Raw genomic sequence first — 18,935 nt, 5'->3', positions numbered from 1 at the left:
TAAAAGGTTAAAGATCTCCTGGTAGCCTGGGGGGCATGTCTTACGGACTTATCATGAATCACAGTAAATTGAGAAGGAGGGGAAGGATTTTTGATACTTAGACTTCTAGGCATCAAAAGAGATCAAAGTGTTGTGGAGGAGTCTGCAGACCCCCTGTCTCCACGGGCTCCATAGCAATTGCCTACCCTGCCTCTATGCATTGGTATGCCATTGAGCTAGAGGTACATTATTCCTTGACAGAAGCTTTTTCCTTTGGCATGTATTATAGCTATATAATGTACATTTATATCGCCTTTTAAGCAAATACTACCGATTCATTTTCATTTTTTTTTTTTTTTTTTTTTTTTTTAGCTGGATTAGGGTCCCTGAGAAATCTTCATCGGCTAGTCTTGGATCATAACCAACTGATATCCACTAAGGGTCTGGAAACAGCACCTCTACTGACATATTTGGACTGTTCCTACAATTACCTTACTGAGCTTGAGGGAATTCAGAATTGTGGCCTCCTGCAGATTCTAAAGTTACAAGGGAACAACATGTCAGAGGTAAAACATTATAAATGCATGACATGGAATCTAAATGATGTGTCCTGTAAAGCAGCGGTCCTCAGATGAAGAAAAATTGAGGCAAAGAATAATTATAATTAATAATAATATATGAAATTATCAAAGGCCATTCAGCGGTTGCAGTGGTCACATGTGTCAGTTTGGCAACATTCCTGCAGCACAGTTACAGACACCAGGCCCTATAGAGGTGGCGCTGGAATGACGGCACAATTTCCTGGGGTTTTTTTGTTTGTTTTTTATGGAACGCCTCACGAATGCGTTTGTGTCATCCTTGCATAGGGGCCATGCTAATCTTCTCTGTACCGTTCCGATTTTTAGTACATGTGCTGCCAAAGCGAGCACAATTTCCCATTTTTTTGTTGATCCTCGGTAACTTCTTTAAATCTTACATTTGCATATTATTTACATTATTATATACCTGTTATATTTCCAGTTTGTATGGTTGTTCCAGAAAAATGAAGATGTTTTATTTCTGCAGCCACTATGAACCTTGTAAAAATAGAACATTGTCAGGAAATGCTGCAGTAAATTCTATTTTTTCTGTTATACATGAATAAATCTTATGTGTATTCAATTATATAATGTCAAAGGGAGAGATAACCCTGTTATGGTTACAAAGGAGTTAAGATGGACTAAATAGTCTGCCGTTGATCTTCTATGTCTTTGACTCCCTGTCTTCTAAAAACCAGAACCTTTTGATTTTTCCGTTCAAAGAGTCATATGAGGGTTTATTTTTGTGGGACAAATTCTTCCTGTTACTGTTACCTGGTAGCTATTTTAGTACAGCGGTCTATAGCTTAGCTATTCCTTCTAATGGACTGACGTATCTGGATGTATTAGTTGATAGTTTTTTATCTATTTATTGTATTTGATGGTATTTTGATTGTACTTATTTATCGCGTTATGAGGCTTCTACCAGATACATTGCTATATGTGCACACATTGCAAAACTGGATTCATTTTTTACTCCCTCCTTTTTAACCTTCACAGTTTGTTGTATAAAGGTATTATATAATTTGGTTTATATGTGTATTTTCAGGATTGAGGCGATGAAGGGAGCAGATAGCCCCCAAAAACCGTAGTCACTAAAAGTTCGTTCGTATAATTTGATTTTCCTGAGAGCATAATACACCTTCACTTGTTTTTTATTTCTTAAATGTGTATTTTATTCTATTATAGATGAATACATTGTCTTTTTTTGTCATCAATCTTCTATGTTTCTAATTGAAATATTATGTTTAGGCCCTTCCCGCCGCGGTCATTTTTGGTTTGCATTTTTCCTCCCTACCTTCCAAAAGCCATAACGTTAATTTTCCATTCCCTGAGTCATATGAGGGATTATTTGTTGCTTTGGGACACATTGTACTTGATAGTGCTGCCATGATGTACTCGCAGGATGGGAAAATACAGAATGGGAAGTAATTAGAAAAAAGTCATTTGCGTCATTTTGATCACTTTTAATTCAAATTTATTTGGAGGTAATATAGTGAAAAACAGTGAACCTGATTATTTTTCCAGCTTTGGAGGTCATAAATATTTTTGGTATTTTCTAAGTTTCGGCATTTGTTGGGCATTCATATTTTCCATCTCCGCCTCCGAAAATTCATAACTTATTTATTTTTCCGTTGATGACTACACAAGGGCATATTCTTTGCGTAACAAGTTGTACTTTCAGTTGGCAGCATTTTGGGGAACATAATCTTTTGATTAGGTTTTATTAATGTTTTGAGGGGGTCCATGTGAAAAAAACTACAGTTCTATCATTTATTTTTTTACGTTTTTTTTTTTTTTTCTTACGGCATTCAGTCTGCATTCAAAATTATATCACATTTTTTTTCTGAGGGATCATTATGCTTACAGCGTTACCATGTTGATATCGGTTTTATTGTGTTTTGCTGCTTTTATTAAATAAAACACCATTTTTCAAAAATAAACTATTTGCCTCTGGTCACTATATTTTGGCATCTATACCTTTTACTGTTTTGTTCAGACCTATGTGTAGGCACTTTTTGAGCCTGGACAAGTTGTACATTTTATTGGTATCAATTTTTGGTATGTATTTTTTGATCACTTTTATTGCTGTTTTGGGGGTAGGTGAGGTGACCAAAATACATTAATTTGCGGTATTTTTTTTTGTGTGTCCACTGTATGGGTCAAAAAATATTTTTTTAGAGGGCCACACAGTGGCTCAGTGGTTAGCACTGCAGCCTTGCAGTGCTGGAGTCCTGGTGTTCAAATCCCACCAAGGGAAAAAAAAAACATCTGCAAGGAGTTTGTATGTTCTCCCCGTGTTTGCATTGATTTCCATCCCATATTCTAAAGACATACTGATAGGGAAAAATGTACATTGTGAGCTCTATGTGGGGCTCACAATCTACATAAAAAAATATTTTTTGGATAGTATGGATTTTTATGTACATGGGGATATCTATTGTGTTTGGCAACTTTGTTTACATTATGTGTTTTTTAAATTCTAAATTTTTTAAAACTTTTTATTTAGTTTTAATACTTTAGTTTACTTTTTTGTATATTTTTACGGTCTCATAATAGTGCTGGAACCTAAGATCTGCTGATCGATGTTCCTCGATACTTGTGTATTATTATATTCTAGATTATTATTATTTACTCTAGGGTCTGAAAAGACCTCTGAACAAATTAATAGTGCTTCAGGATCCAAAACTTGTGGGCAAACCTTTAGCTGTTGGATAGATGGCCGCACATTTGACTACACAATGGTTGGTGTACAGGTGAGTTCATGGTCAGGGGCATTTGATTTACAATACTTGGCCATTACTTACCCTCTTAATCCCTATGGAAGCAGTAAGGGAGTCCTTCATTTATTACACGCTGCTTCTGCATTTGGTTCTAGTATCTTGTTAAATAGACACTGACGTGGTATAATCTGTCATGTGTTGACCCGCCTGAGGTTGTAGTTACCTAATTTTAGAATCTTCTAAGGGCCAGATATTGGGGCAATATTCGCACAATGTGGAGAGCGAGGACCAGGGCTTGTGTTTGAACGTGCTGTCATCTATTACCAACTTTATCTAGGGGACAGATAGAAGAGCGTATATCTGGAAGATCAGCCTGCAAAGGGCTTGTTTGTTGTCTGATACCATGTAAACACATACGTTTTCACAGGATCTGTATTGACAAAATAATACGACATCTTTGGTTATGACTTATTGCCAAAAAAAGTGGTTGCAGGGTGGACATAGAATTTACATGCATTTAACACGGAAAAATATATTTTTTCGCTTGTTTCTAGATTCCTAAACTGGATAGCCATGTCCTAGTGAGAGAGCTAAATCTGGATGACAATAACTTGACAACGCTGACAGACTTGTCCTCATATTGGTTACCTTTATTGCAAGTTTTTTCAGTATCACAAAACAGGTAAAAATTACACTGTATTTCCTGTTAGTGACAGATACTTGGAAATATTCTTATTGTATGTTATAGAGTTTAAAATAACTGGGTGTATAAAAATAGAAAAAAACATTATTTGAAAAATGTTTGATGGTCACACATGCCCACCTCTGTTCCATTCACATCCAGACAGGGGAGCTTTTGAGCCTTTGTTTGCCTGATCACTGGGGTCTCAGCAGTCGTACTCCTGTAAACAGACACTATATGTGGATATAGGATAAGTGCCTGATATGATAATATCGCTGGCGTATACCATCACTTTGTGATCAGTAGAGGTCTGACATCTGGGACTCCCACTGATCCTTGGAATAAATGAGTACTGAGGCCCAGCCACTGTTTTTCCATGTCATGCAGCGCTCTTCACCATCTGACCGTGGAGGATATAGCAACCACTTGAAACCACAATGAAATAGTGGTGCAATTGTTCTGCACAGTATACAGCTACGGCAGCATTATTCAGGGGAAGACTGTAGTGGGTAATATTATACTGTTAATAATAATAAATTTTATGTATATAGCGCCAACATATTCTGCAGCACTGTACAATTTGTGGGGTTCAAATACAGACAAAAAGATTCCTAACAAAGAAATAGTTACTTCACACAATGGGACTGAGGGCCCTGCTCGCAAGAGCTTTTACAGTCTATGGCCGGGTTCACACGGAGTATTCTGGCTCGTCATTTGGTACGTAGACGCTGCAAAATCACGGCTGCAAAATAGCGCTTGTGTACGGTACCGCTCCCATTGAAAACAATGGGAGCGTATACGGCTCGGAAAACCTCCCGCGGCGTCTACGTACCAAATGACGAGCCAGAATACTCCGTTTGAACCCGGCCTATGAGGAACGTTTCTAAAGATTTTTTGTTGTTCCAGTAGTTTTAATGAGACAGAGTTTTACGTTATTACTTACTGAATTGTATTCCCTTTACTTTGAGCACAATTCCATTGCCATGTATATTTTCTGTGTATTGCAGCATAACTCAACTTGCTCCATTTAATACCTTTATCTCACTTGAAGAATTGAACCTAAGTAGCAACTGCTTATCAGGTATGTCAAGGAAGCATTATGTGGTGTTTCATGTATTAGATTCCTATTCTTGAAGTAGTGCCAGAGCATTCCACAGCAATGTGCTCCGACTGACACACACCAGTGACACTATCTTCACATATTGTCATTTTCAGTGTGGAGAAACCGGAATGGGCTCGTGGAAGTACAGCGAGAGCATACATATCTACTTGGATATCATTCCCTGTCTGTATTTATACTGAGAACCTCAGTGCTGCAGGATGAAACTAGTGAACTGCTCTAACTTACATATATGCTATATACTGTCTACCAATAAGTATTTGGACACCCATACAAATGAAGATCTCTGCAGTCGTGATGTACGTCATGCCTTCCGCCATTAAATAGGAAGCAGCATTGGCATTAGTGCAGTGGCATTAGTCGCATGCAAGATGCTACGAAGTGCAGAGTTGTCCAATGTTGAGAAAAGGGTAATTGTGGGGTACCACAAAAATGATCGATCCTTAACCATTTCCGGGCCGCCCAGAGACTTTATACGTCCAGATAGTGGTTGCCTTGTCCTGACAGGACGTGCTGGTACATCCTGTCAGAACACAGCAGCTGCACGAGATCGTGCAGCTGCTGATACTGGGAGCCGTAACTTTAGCTGTATTGGGAGCTGTAACTTTAGCCGGAGCTCCCAGAGAAGGCAGGGAAGGTTTATTACCTCCCTTGCCTTCTCGATTGCTGTGTATACAGCGCTCAATGAGCAGCCGCCCTCTGACCCGGCAGTCATGTGATCCGCCGGGCTCAGTGTCTTACAAGAGCTGCTGGGTCCTACAGGACCCAGATCAGCTCTGTATACTGTGTATACAGCGTGCAGGAGGTTGTATTCCTCCTGCAACTGGGACTAAATGTACCAGCCCCAGTTATAGGGGAAATCAGCCTCCCTAACAAAGTAAAAAGTCATCAGATGTCCCCAAAGGTCTCATGACATTATGGGGACACCATCTGAAAAAAATATATAAAAAAATTAATAAAAAGTTTTAAAAAAAATGTAAATTAAATAATTTAAAAAATAAGTAAAACAATACGCCAATAAAATGCTGTTATTAAAGGTTATAGCTCCACCCCTGACAAAACCATACAAAATAAAAATTACTATAACAGAAAGGAAAGACTATTTTATAAAGTTTTTCAGTGGCATTTTGTGTTATTAAATAAAAAGAAAGAAAAGTGAACACCAGACACAATTTCCCTCCTATTATGTTTATATTTTCCCAGATATAATTTTTTTAAAAAAAACATTCAAAAATAAAAACAACATAAAAATAAAGCCCTATGTGTCCCCGAAAAAGTCACAAAAATTAGTTGACTGAGACATACAGGAAAAATGTTACAGCCTTCTAAACTGCACATACAAAATAAACCTAAAATGTGTCTGGTCCTGGACCACAAACTGGCCCGGTACTGAAGTGGTTAAGGGATATAGAAAGCAAACTGAATTAGTCAAAATCGACAGTGGCCTATGTGATTACGAAGTGGAAGGTGAATGGAACGTGCTCCGAGTTGGCAGACCCCGAAACTGTGGGATAGAGACCGATGAGTGCTGGCCAGAGAAACCGCACCCAACTGATAGCTCACATACACCAGGAGTTTCAGCAGGCATCTGGGAGTATTGTGTCCATCAATACCATCCGTAAGGAAGTATCTGCCGGGGCCTACCAACTATTGTATATGGATAAATGTTGTTTTACTATTCTATCACAGGTGGCCAAATACTTATTGGTAGACAGTGTACATATGTATATATATATATATATATATATATATATATATATATATATATAGACGGTTATGATATTAATTTAAATTTTGCATTATTCAAGATTTAGAGACGTTGTCCATTAAGCTGGAAGGGTGTATGAATTTGAGAAAGCTATCCACTAGCAAGAATCCTTTTCTGCAAGAACATAACTGGAGGTGAGCTATTGGATAATGCTAATAGATAATATTATTAATCAATATCCCCGATCCGGTTTTTGCCAAATGATAAGAACCTCATGTGATTTTCCATTGCAGTGTGTGTCTTGCTGTTAGTGTTAAAGTATTTGACACTGTTTATATAACAATTTAGGGAGATAACAATTATTCTTATACATGAAGAATATACTTAATATTAGTTCTATTAATAATGGTCAGTTAATGAAATAAGGTGCATTTATGCATTTCACAATTGGACCAGCAGGAGGCACCAGATCAGCGTTTGTATCAGCATTTCCAGTACCTCTTACTTAAACAGCAGATGTCCCCATAATCATTTCCTTTCACTTGAGCTTCAAAAGCTGGAATTTTTACTTGCTTGTAATAATTCTAGTCACCAGCAGATGGTACCATTGTGGTAGATTGTGATATCCTTTAATTTCTTAATATTTTAACTTATTATTTTGCTGTTATTTCCTCCTTTTACTACTAATTTGCTTCTTGTTTTCTCAGTTGATTTCAAAATAGACATTTAGATAATGCCAAAAGGGTACTGAAGTATAAAGATTAGAGATGAGCGAGTAGTTAAATACTCGAGATTCGAATATTCGATTCGAGTAGTCCTCAATATTCGACTACTCGATCAAATATTGAATCCCATTATAGTCTATGGGAATAAAATGCTCATTTCAGGGGAAACCACTATTCGACAAATAGGAGTCACCAAGTCCACAAGTAGCAGGAGGAGAGTGTTGAGGAGGAGCGAAGGAGAGTGCGGTACTTGGGCACTCAGCACCGGAAACTATCGAGTAAAAGCAAAAGCAGTACCCCGCGCCTGCTGACACACCATTAACTATGTACAGTACATCTGTATGATTATGGGGACACATTATTATTATGGGGACACTTGTTTTCTGGCCAATCAATGCTGGTTCTGCAGGAGGCTCGTCTTTGACGAGGCGGAGTCTAAGATCGGACCACAATGGAGACTGCATATTTAACATTAGAGCAGTCTTCATTGTGGTCCGATCTTAGACTCCGCCTTGTCAAAGTCGAGCCTCCTGCAGAACCAGTGTTGATTGGCCGAATGCTATACAGTGTACAGCATTCAGCCAATCAATGCTGGTTCAGCAGGATGAGTAAAAGCAAAGTGGAAGGCGTAGCACACGGCGCGGGGAGAATGATAGACCCGCAGGATAGTACCTTTGAGTAGCAATCCCCAGCATCCCTCCTGCAGAACCACGTTGATTGGCTGAATGCTATACAGTGTATAGCATTCAGCCAATCAACGTTGGTTCTGCAGGAGGCTCGACTTTGACGAGGCGGAGTCTAAGATCGGACCACAATATAGACTGCATATTTAACATTAGAGCATGCTATACATTGTATAGCATTTGGCCAATCAACGCTGGTTCTGAATCTAATTTTTACTGGGGCAGCAAGTAGTATTTGATTGAGTACGACTATTTCGAATACTGTAGTATTCTATTGAATACCTACTTGATCGAATACTACTAGCTCATCTCTAATAAAGATGCTTTAGTCTGCTATTAACTTTAAAGTAGAAGTGTAGAAATAATCCTTCTATCTATCGATTGTATATGTTTTAAACTTAATGACCAGAATTCATGGTTACAGTACATACCTGGTAAGTTTTCCATGGTAATTGGTCTATGATTTAAAATATTTCACTTACGTATTCAATGAAATAATTCAGCTGTAGTTCTAAAGGCCAGACTCGTATTTAAAGGAGTTTTCCAGTTTGAAAACATTAGTTTAGGACAGGGAAGGGTTTTTTATTCAGTCTCCAGGTCTGGCACTCCAGTGATGATGTAATTGGCTTTCCACATGTCCTCTGCCTTTGTATCCTCAATCTCTCTACCCCCCTACTTGGGCAGCAGCTCCATTGAGTAGAGTGGAATTGGTCATGTAACAGAAAGTTAGAGCATCAGCAAGGGAGCCAGAGTAACAAAAGTTCTGACCCCCCGGCTGTCCTCAGCAAATATAATAAATGGTGCTCCAGGGGCCTAAGGTGTATATTAGTAATAAAGCTTAACCAGTACAGGGAATACAATGATAATCTTCATAACCCCCTTAAAGAAATACAATAATGGATGAGAAAGCAGACTGACCTCAGAGTTGCAGGTTGCAGAAATACAAGGATGAAGAACAAAAGATCATTTTAAGGTTCCAAGTTGAGAAGGGATCAGTATCCTAAGTAAAATAAGGAATAAAGAGGATAGGGAAAGTTTCTCATATTAATATCGTAGCAGCCTCCAGCATTTAATTCATCTTTTTGTAGCCCTGTAAATTACCAGAACCCAAATCTGCTGTGTGTGTGGTTGACAATAACACCCGCTTCATTGGAATCACTGGTAGACGTGTGTGCTTGCTCTATGTGAGGCATATCAATATCATACATGCGGTGCATCTGCTAAGGACCTTCTTATGTTTCAGAGCATTTACAATGAGCACTTCTTGCAGTGGCACTTTTGAAACATCCCAGTGGACACTGCTAAAATTGTTTGCATTATTTTATTTTATTTGTGCCACTGTGTGTATATATTTATATATAGTTCTGCAGTTTCCTTGTTTGTTTCCCCCTTGGGTCTGATACACCCCTTTCTTATGGAGAGCTCGATCCTGCCGAACCAACAATTGGCTTGGGTAAGGCAAAGAGACAAATTAATCTACTGAGAGAGTATGTTACAGTCTCTAGTGAGGAAAGTGGTCTTTACAGGTTTAGAGCCTTTGCCCAGTATCATCTTTGCTGCAGCCTTGAGAAAGAGAAAGAGTACGCTGTCAGCCTACAGAGAGGAGAACAGTTTGGAGGAGAAGTTGAGGTGGTCAGAACCACTCAGCCTGGACCCTGCATTACACAGATAGACTGAGTGCCATTGGGACTTACTCATTTACAGTCCCTATACTTTGGTAGGAGAAGCAGGAGTATGGTGTTGCGGGAGTAGAGGTATCAGGCACTGGATTTAACATCTGTTACTGGGCATCTCCTTGCTCTGAGAACCATTAGCAGGCTCAGTACTCTTTTATAGTGGAACTCCAATTTCACTGCTACACCCATCTGGAAACCGCATTTGTTGCCATTACCTCAATAAAGTTAGATCATTTTGTTCAACTACTGTCTCCTGAGCCATTCCTGAGCTCACCATCAAGGACCTTTCCAGCCACCATCACTTGCCTCAGTAAGACTACAGAACTTCTACAGCTGGAAGTGCCTTGGGGAACTACCATCTCTATCAGGTACACTGCAGGCCCCCTCAACACTAGCCCAACTCAGGAGGTGGGTTGGAGGAGTCGGTCCGGGTCACCGGTAACAATCCTAGCTAATACTCTCCTCCTCCAGTTCCCATCACTGGGTTGCACCACAACCAGATTAAACTTTGCCACTGTATTAGAAACTAATGGCTACAGTTTTCCCCTGTGATATCAGTCTGATAGTCGGTGTCCAGGCAGGGCTCCTTGACTTAAAACACATTTATGTTACTTTCGAGCAAAACGTGTTGATGACCGACACTATGACATTGCACGCATGTGAAGGGTTACAGATAGCAGTGATGAAGGGAGATGACATTTTCGGTCTACTGTACTCCTGATATTTTAAGTGCAAAAGTTATAATACTAGTACTGGGACTGATCAATTGCTTATTTGAGTAAATGGAATTATTGTTGCCTCGTGTAGTTTTTGGTCATGTTCCTATATTTTGATGGGATGGAGTTTGCACTTCTATAAAGTAGTGCTGAAGGCATAGATTTACCAAATGATAGTGAGTATGTGAAGTATGCAAAAACACCACAAATGGTAAAAAGAGTTTTCCTGTTACCTAAATAATACAATTCAATTGACAATGGGAAACTAAGAGTTGAAGCAGTTTATTTAATTGAAAAATGTTCATCCGAAATGTTATGGATTTATACACGTGAAACTACTTTTTTATTGTATGTGGTTTAAACTTCGTATAAAAAATGCCACCCAATTGCTGAAAACTGAGCTGTGGGTAGATGTCCCAGTCATACTGTTCTTGGGGATTGATTTCACCCCATTGCTTTTTCATTTTCTGCTACGTGTTGACAACCATCAGTGATAGGAATGAGGTAAGAAATATACCTGCAGCTATAAGGAGCAAAGCAAAAGTATGAGTCGGGCTCTTGGGACTTAGTTCTTTTAGATCTGATCCATCAGCCCCGCACCTCTAAAAATTCTACTATGGTTTCTTGCTTCCCAACTTGCTGGTTCCCCTAGTGCACTGATTCCCGAACTGCAGATGACAATTTTTTTCAACACAGTCTTTGATGATGTAATAGCCACCATGATTAGTCACATGCAGAGGTGGAGCTCAGTGTTTGGAAGCTGTTAAGGGCTGCATTTAGGGGAAGAACATAGAGGTAAAAGTCCTAACTTTAGGGGGAGAGGTGGCAGAAGCAGAGCTGAGTGTGTTTGTGTGTGTGAGTGTGTGTGTGTTTGTGTGTGTGTGTTGGGGGTGGATGGAGTAGTAGGGCTGAGTGTACTAGGGAAGTGGATGTAGCAGAGCTGAGTGTACTGGGGAAGTGGATGTAGCGGAGCTGAGGGTGTGGAAGAAAGCGAATGTGATAGCTGAGTGTGTGGGGGGATATGAATGCAACAGAGTTTAGTGTATTTAGAGGTAGAAGGCTGTATGCTCAGAGGAAACTTGAAAAGAGAAGAATTGTGGGAGTAGGGAGGGAAGCAGAGAGGTAGCAGAGATGTGTGTGCAGGAAAGAAATTGTGAGGGCTGCAGCATTGTATGTGTGCAGGGAGAAATATGGAAGTAGCAGAGCTTTGGGTGTGGTAAATATGCTGGCAGCAGAGGTGTTTCTGTGGGGAACAGGGAGCTAGCAGACCTGTATGTATAGAGAAGCTGTATATGAGGGAGAATGTGGACATAGTAGAATTGTGTGCTTAAAGAGGACTTTCATATCCTCAGGGCACATGCGGTGTAATACACCACTAGAAAGCTGACAGTGCACTGAATTTGGCTTTTTAGCGGTGTATTACACCACATGTGCCTCGAGGACATGAAAGGTCCTCTTTAAAGGGATTCTATCATTGGCTCTAGTGATTTTTAACTAAGCATATATTTGCATAGCCTTTAGAAAGGCTACTCCACACATGCCTTTTGTTTAGTAATCCTCTCAGCCATTTTTGAATTAACCCGCTTTTATTGATATGTTAATTAACCAGCACAGAGCACTGGGAATTCAGTTTACACACAGCAGACAGTGCTCAGTGAACTTTCAGTGCTCTTTGTTGGTTAATTATCCTATCAATAAAAGCGTGCTAATTCAAAAATGGCTGAGAGGATTACTATACAAAAGGTATGTGTGGAATAGCCTTTCTAAAGGCTATGCAAATATATGCTTAGTTAAAAATCACTAGAACCAATGATAGAATCCCTTTAACTGGCATGTGTTAAGGAGAAATAAGCAGAACAGAGGTGAGATACAGCTGAAAAACGTAATAGAGGTCAAATATAGCTGACTTATTAAAAATTGGATTGGACTACGTACAGTAGTGTGGGGTTCCAAACAAATATCTCACTCGAAATGGGATCCTACTTTCAGAAGGTTTGTGAACCACTGCTCTAGTCTATAGGATGAAATCACTTTTGAAAACATTTGGATTGTAGGAGACAATAGATAGAAATTATAGTGAACATCGCCATAGGCTTTTATGATTTACTTACCATTACCACTAAAATGGCTCATTCCCAGACACTTCTTTTTTTAACAATATGCTACATTTTAGTGTACATATGGCATTTACCAAGTACATATACACTATATATGCAAATATTATACACATATTGGCAGTGCATACTTGATCTACAGTATAACTATGGGCTTCAGTAGCAGAAAACATAATAGCTGGAACTGTAGCTGGCAATAATGGGTTACTAACGTTCAGTGTAAGTGTTTGCAGATGTCAGGCTAGTCCTTGTGTTTATGTGATACCTATCTGCTAGCCGTATTGCCAGGTACATGCCTGTTATTACTGCTGGCTGTGGATGTTTGTTTGCAGCGATTGCCAAGATAGAAAATCCTAAATGATACTTTTCTGAATATCCCCCATCTGTAATATCCTGAGTTCCCAGGTTAGCTATAAAGTGCACATGTATGTATAAATGTTTCTATAAATTTACCAGCTTCCCTGTGTTCGGTAGGTTTACATTTGTCTCTAAAAAAAAAAAATTCTGAATAATCGTACATGGAATTTTATAGATTAAACCTAATCTTTGTGTAAAACGTTATCTTTGGAAATGACAGCATTAACACTACGTAAAGTAATGAGTGTAAAGGTTTTACATAAATGTTTATACGGATTAATTGTGATGTCTGGCAGTAAAAGTGAAATATCACAGTGTTTCCTTAAGCTGCTTTAATAAATTGGGTATATAAATGTTGCTTATATGTACCCATATGTAAGATGCCGGTAATTTCCTCTCTTCATCTCGCGGAGTCCCCTGGGGAGCAATAATTTGACTTAACAGCCAATTTCCAGTAGATGGAAGGAAAATACTCCTGTGTGGTTAATGTACAGGACTTGTAATTCTAAAACTTGACTGCTGGAGATTTCCATCACAGTCCCACGTGTGCCTTAAAATAAGAGCTTTCCCATTTACAACAATTGTGGAGTGAACTCCATGGAAGCCTTCATGTTGGTTTCCTTAGTGGTATCTTTATTGTTTATTGGTCTCTTTACTGTGCTTGCCAAAGGTTCACACATTTCTTTACATAGAAAGAAACAAGTTACTTAGTTATTCACCGAAATTCAGTGTGGAGACACTGTGTCTCTGTCTTTGTATGACACATGACTGAGAATGGGGATGGCTTAGCCAATGAACGGAGCCAGGCAGCCCACCTCATCATACATGCCACCATCACTAAAGGGGAAGAAAGCCCTCCGCCACTAGAACCTTGGTCAGAACATTATAGCTTGAAGCTGATTCACTTTATTTTACCTGATTAAGGTGGAGCATGAGATAGGAATTATCTCTTTAGTGCCCTTTTAATCCCTGTGGACAGGCGGCAAATGCAGCGCCCATCCTATTCAAGTAATAAGAGCAGTGATGCAGTTCATTGGAACCACCACTATGCGATGGACTGGGCTGCTGAGCCACTTCTTTTACTTAAAGAGGAACAGCTCTGCACACACCGCCTGTCCATTGACAGCTTTTAACACCCAAAGGCTGCTAGAACTATGATCTATGCGTGATCCAGGTGTCAATCCAACAGATCACATACTCATGATCTATTCTGTGGATGGATCATCAGTATGAAAATTCGATTTGCGACCACAAAACCCTGTTATGAGTTTTTTTCTGACTTCACGTTAAACTATGAATGTCCAAGGGCTATACATGTATGGCACATAATCTTGAGATTTAACCCCATGCCATTACATTATACATGTGTGTTCTGGAACTAAAGCTCCTCCTACAATATAGCATGTTGGGTTTAGAAAATGATTATTAGCCCTTCTTGTAGAAGATGACCAGGAGTCAGTGAGTACTGTGTAGCTAATACAAGAAGTGGTAAAGAAAAACTGAATAGTTTCCAGAGATCTTTCACCCTATGTTTGCGTAGGTTTCCTCCGGGTACTCTGGTTTCTTCCCACACTCCAAAGACATACTATTAGGGAATGTAGATTGTGAACTCTATATGGGACAGTGATTGACAATGTCTGTAAATATGTCTGTAATATGTGGGTGCTAAACAAGTAAGCAAAATAATTACATAATATATAAAAATATCTCTCAGTGTATGTTCACACACAAAGGAAATTCTGCAGATTTCTAGAATATCTGCAGCAGAATGCAGTAGCTGTAAAGTGGATGAGATATTAATAAATCTTATCTAAATGCAAGGAAAAATTCTTTGGATTTTCACCTTTCACAATGCTTGTATTGACACATTTTAATGAAGACTATTGAAAAAGTTTCCTGATTTAGCTTTTAAGAAGACAATGGACAAAATCAATATATTTTCCATATCTTTCAAGACTTTGGGTATCTTCACTGACAACTCATTAAATGAACTTGGAAAGCAGCTGGATATTCTATTGCTATATAGGGGCAATTGATTCTTAGGCTGCTTTCACACGGAGTAACGCTCCGCTCATTCTGACACGTAAACACGTGTCAGAGTGAGCGCAGTAAAACAGAATCCCATTGACTTCAATGGGTTCGGTCTTACGCGCGCTACCCATTGATCTCAATGGGAGGCTTTTTAACCCATTGATTTCAATGCGTAGCGCACGTAAGACGGCACCCATTGAAGTCAATGGGATTCTGTTTTACAGCGCTCACTCTGACACATGTTTACGTGTCAGAATGAACGGAGCGTTACTCCGTGTGAAAGCAGCCTTAGACTGAAACCAATAGCTATATTTGGATTCAAAAAGGTGTTTTTTTTTTCTTCTGGTGACTTGCTTTTGTTAGATTGGACCTTGACATTATTGAAGTATAATATACTGCATATAATATAATAAGCAATATGCTAATAAATACATTTGTATCCTGGATACACTAAATAAACTACCGATAGTTAAATAGGCCAGAGAACTGGAGACTAGATAAAGGCTAGGAACACAATGCCATATCATACTGGGGCACTTTACTGATGCACTTTACAGTTTCTAACAAAGGTGGAACTGAAATGTCACACGTGTTATGGATGCAGAGGCACAAAGCCATCCCATGATAAATCCATAATGACGTAGTCACATGAATATTCTATGGTGTATGTAAATACTATACCGTGATATATAATTGTTACTGATGCACTTAGTGGCTAAGGCTCTGCCTGAGACAGTGTACGCAATATAGCGCCCACCTGGTTGTGACCGGCACTGTAGTCTTCAGCGGCCAGCATGCCCATTGTCTGGAGACCCTCAGGGAGCAGCCTTTCAGCAACAACAACCTTTTTGCAGGTGGCCTATGGGTGCTCTTATCCATCAAAGGAACCAAGACATTTCAGAAACCAGGTACTTAGCATCATGGTTCTTTGCAGGGTAGAAGGTGACAAATTGTGGTTTTCCAATTTCAAGCTAACCAGGACTCACTGTGCAGAGCTCTGAGTAGCAAGCCATCACACCTTTCAAGTGAAGTGCAATCTCCTCCTTTGAACTTCCCCAAGCATGAACAGGCCCTTAAACAATATGGCCCTTTCCACCATGAGTAGCCTGGACAACACCTGATATCAATGGGCTGCACAACTGGAGAACAACACTTGACTTCTGTAGTGCAACTCGGAGGGTCCATTCACACAGAGGAAACTGGTGCTTTATTTGGCGTTGAATTTTGAGTTTTTGAAAAGAAGCCTCCCATTGACTTCAATGGGTGCTGCTAGCTTTTTCTCCGCTAGCGGTATTTTCCGCTAGTGGGAAAAAAAAAAAAAAACTAGCGGAACCCATTGAAGTCAATATGAGGCTTCTTTTTTCCAGCACTGAAATTCCCCACCAAATTCCTCATCATTTTCCTCCATGTGAATGGATCCTTAGGCACAACTCAGTTCCACCTATAAACAGACAGTGTTCCGAAAGCCAACTTCCAGAAAATTCAGAAAGTAATAATTTTGTGATGACTTGTATGAGTCTAATGTGACACATACTAATAAATACATCACACAGTGTAAATGCTATGCAAAAAGCACAATATGCAATGCAATGTAGTAGTAACAGCTTAGGGTGAACTAAGGGGAGAATAGTCAACAAATTACACCTCCGTACATAATTGCATAGGCATTCACTTTAATATAATGAGAGTAATATGGATAATATTGTTTGTCTTAGTAGATGTGGGGATATGTAGACTAATATTAATTGTATATCACAGCACATGATATCGCTGGCTTATGGTTGGTGCTCACAAGTATACTTTTTGCATTAGGAGAAAATGGCTCAATTTTCCTTCCGATTCAGTGTTATTTGTAGAGAGTATTCTCAAAAGTTCACTGAATCATATTTGATGAATAAAAACTATATTTTATTGAATACATTATAATATATGTATGTGTGTGTTTCATGTGTTTGTCTACAATAATTCAATTATATATTAATGTTTTTGTCAGTTGTAGACTGATGGATAAATTCCAAATCCTCATATTTTATTACTTGGACATGGGATTATTTCCCTCAGACACTTTTGACTAATGGAATATTAAAAATTATGAAGTTGTTGAATTCAGCTTTGGCTTTATTCATACAGTGCATACTAATGAACTTTACATAACCCCTTGATACCTGCTAAGGAATTAACTGTAAAATTTTCCGATCGACTGCCTGCTTTTATGTGCAGCCAGCGATAACACCATCAAACCCAAGAACTAAGAGGTTGTGTTTTACAAATGAAACCCAAGGATCAGTTCTTGCACTCCTAGGGGAACGTGTTTCACTGCAGCCATGATTAATGCAGACTCTTAAGTGCCTAAATATTCACTAGGAAGTTTTCACTAAATGAAATATTGACTCAGGCATTCAACATGTGAGAAACAGCTGGAAAAAAACTACTGTTGAGATCCTGTAACTCCCAGATATATTTCTTAACACATTTATCAACCTGATTTGGCACCCATTTTATTTATAACTACTCAACACTGGCGTGCACAGTATTTTTCTCTGTGGATACATTGGCCTCACTCATCAACGTCCTCTTTAAAGGGAAATTTGATATCATTAAATTTCTTGTTTAATCCTTGTATGCTTAATGATCCTGGTGGTATCGAATTATGAAAATCCTTCTCTAATAAAACTGGTTATGATAAAGTTTCCTATAAGGCTGCGTACAACCTTATGGGATCCAGGGCAAATTTTGGATCTGGGCTTTCAACCAGTATATTGCAGGCTCAGTGGCATTACTATAGTCTTTCAAGAGCCTAAAGATAAAATAGTTATAAGATATTTTTTACTGTGTATGATACAGTAATATAAAATCACCATACAAGTGACATATATTATCACTATTATTATTATTGTTTATTTATATAGCACCATTAATTCCATGGTGCTTTACATTTGGGGGTTACATACAATTCACAAAATATACAGGTACATATCATACTAACAGTGATCGGCTGGCACAGTGGGGTAGAGGGCCCTGCCCGCGAGGGCTTACAATCTATGAACTATACTATAAACCAAGATCAACATTACAAACAAAAACACTAGATAAAGCCAAGTAATACCACCAGTCCATGACATAGTGACACAATGATACCACCAAGCTCATACTAAGAGCCATATTAACACCACCACAGTGTTACTAATAATCACTCACCATTGCTGTAATCTTTGTTCACTTTCCTTTCTTCTCCGTATGACCCCTCGTTCACATCTGCGTTGGTATTCCATCCGGGGAGTCCGCATGGAGACTCCCTGAATAGAATACCAAATGCAATTGCAAGTGCTGTGCAGTGAAAGCACACGGACCCCATAGACTATAATGGGGTCCATGTGCTTGCTGCCAGATCTCTGCACAGAACATGCGGACAGGAAAGTAGTTCACAATCTACTTTCCTGTCCGCATGTTTCGTGTGGGCAGTGCGCGGCAAGCACACAGACCCCTTTCTAGTCTATGGGGTCTGTGTGCTTTTATTGCACAGTGCTTGCAATTGCGTTTGGTATTCCGTTCAGGGGGTCTCCATGCGGTCTCCCCGAACTGAATACCAAGCACAGATGTGAATGAAGGGTTACACACACCTTGTCTTAGCAGGATTTAACACAGAAACATTTTTGTCCCTCCCTTTTCCATCACCTCTTCAGGCCGGGGCCCCACATGGCACAAATGCCACCATTTTTCCGCTGCGTTTTACAGTCACAACAAAGTGGATGGGATTCTAATGAAAAATATGCATAGCGGACACACTGCGATTTCCAAAGACTTTGAAGTTTTGAAAATAGCAGTATGTTAATTATACCTAAG

The 18,935-nt window shown here is 39.2% G+C and overlaps 1 protein-coding gene and 1 non-coding gene across 2 annotated transcripts in view; one reads left to right on the top strand and one right to left on the bottom strand.

Annotated features, from left to right (window-relative positions):
• LRRIQ1 (leucine rich repeats and IQ motif containing 1) overlaps window positions 1-18,935 on the top strand; it is a 98,301-nt gene that overhangs the window by 24,610 nt on the left and 54,756 nt on the right. Inside the window, exons 11-14 of the mRNA XM_075274542.1 lie at window positions 352-545; window positions 3,835-3,962; window positions 4,970-5,043; window positions 6,891-6,984. Coding sequence (XP_075130643.1) covers window positions 352-545; window positions 3,835-3,962; window positions 4,970-5,043; window positions 6,891-6,984 — 490 coding nt within the window. The remainder of the gene's footprint in view (window positions 1-351; window positions 546-3,834; window positions 3,963-4,969; window positions 5,044-6,890; window positions 6,985-18,935) is intronic.
• On the bottom strand, window positions 799-908 carry LOC142205374 (U6 spliceosomal RNA). Its single transcript, XR_012716385.1, has one exon. It is a non-coding gene; the product is annotated as a U6 spliceosomal RNA (small nuclear RNA).

The sequence above is a fragment of the Leptodactylus fuscus genome, chromosome 5 (assembly GCF_031893055.1).
Source record: "Leptodactylus fuscus isolate aLepFus1 chromosome 5, aLepFus1.hap2, whole genome shotgun sequence".
NCBI classification, from domain to species: domain Eukaryota; kingdom Metazoa; phylum Chordata; class Amphibia; order Anura; family Leptodactylidae; genus Leptodactylus; species Leptodactylus fuscus.
The sequence above is the reverse complement of the archived record's forward strand: the minus strand, read 5'-3'. Positions and strand labels throughout refer to the sequence as shown.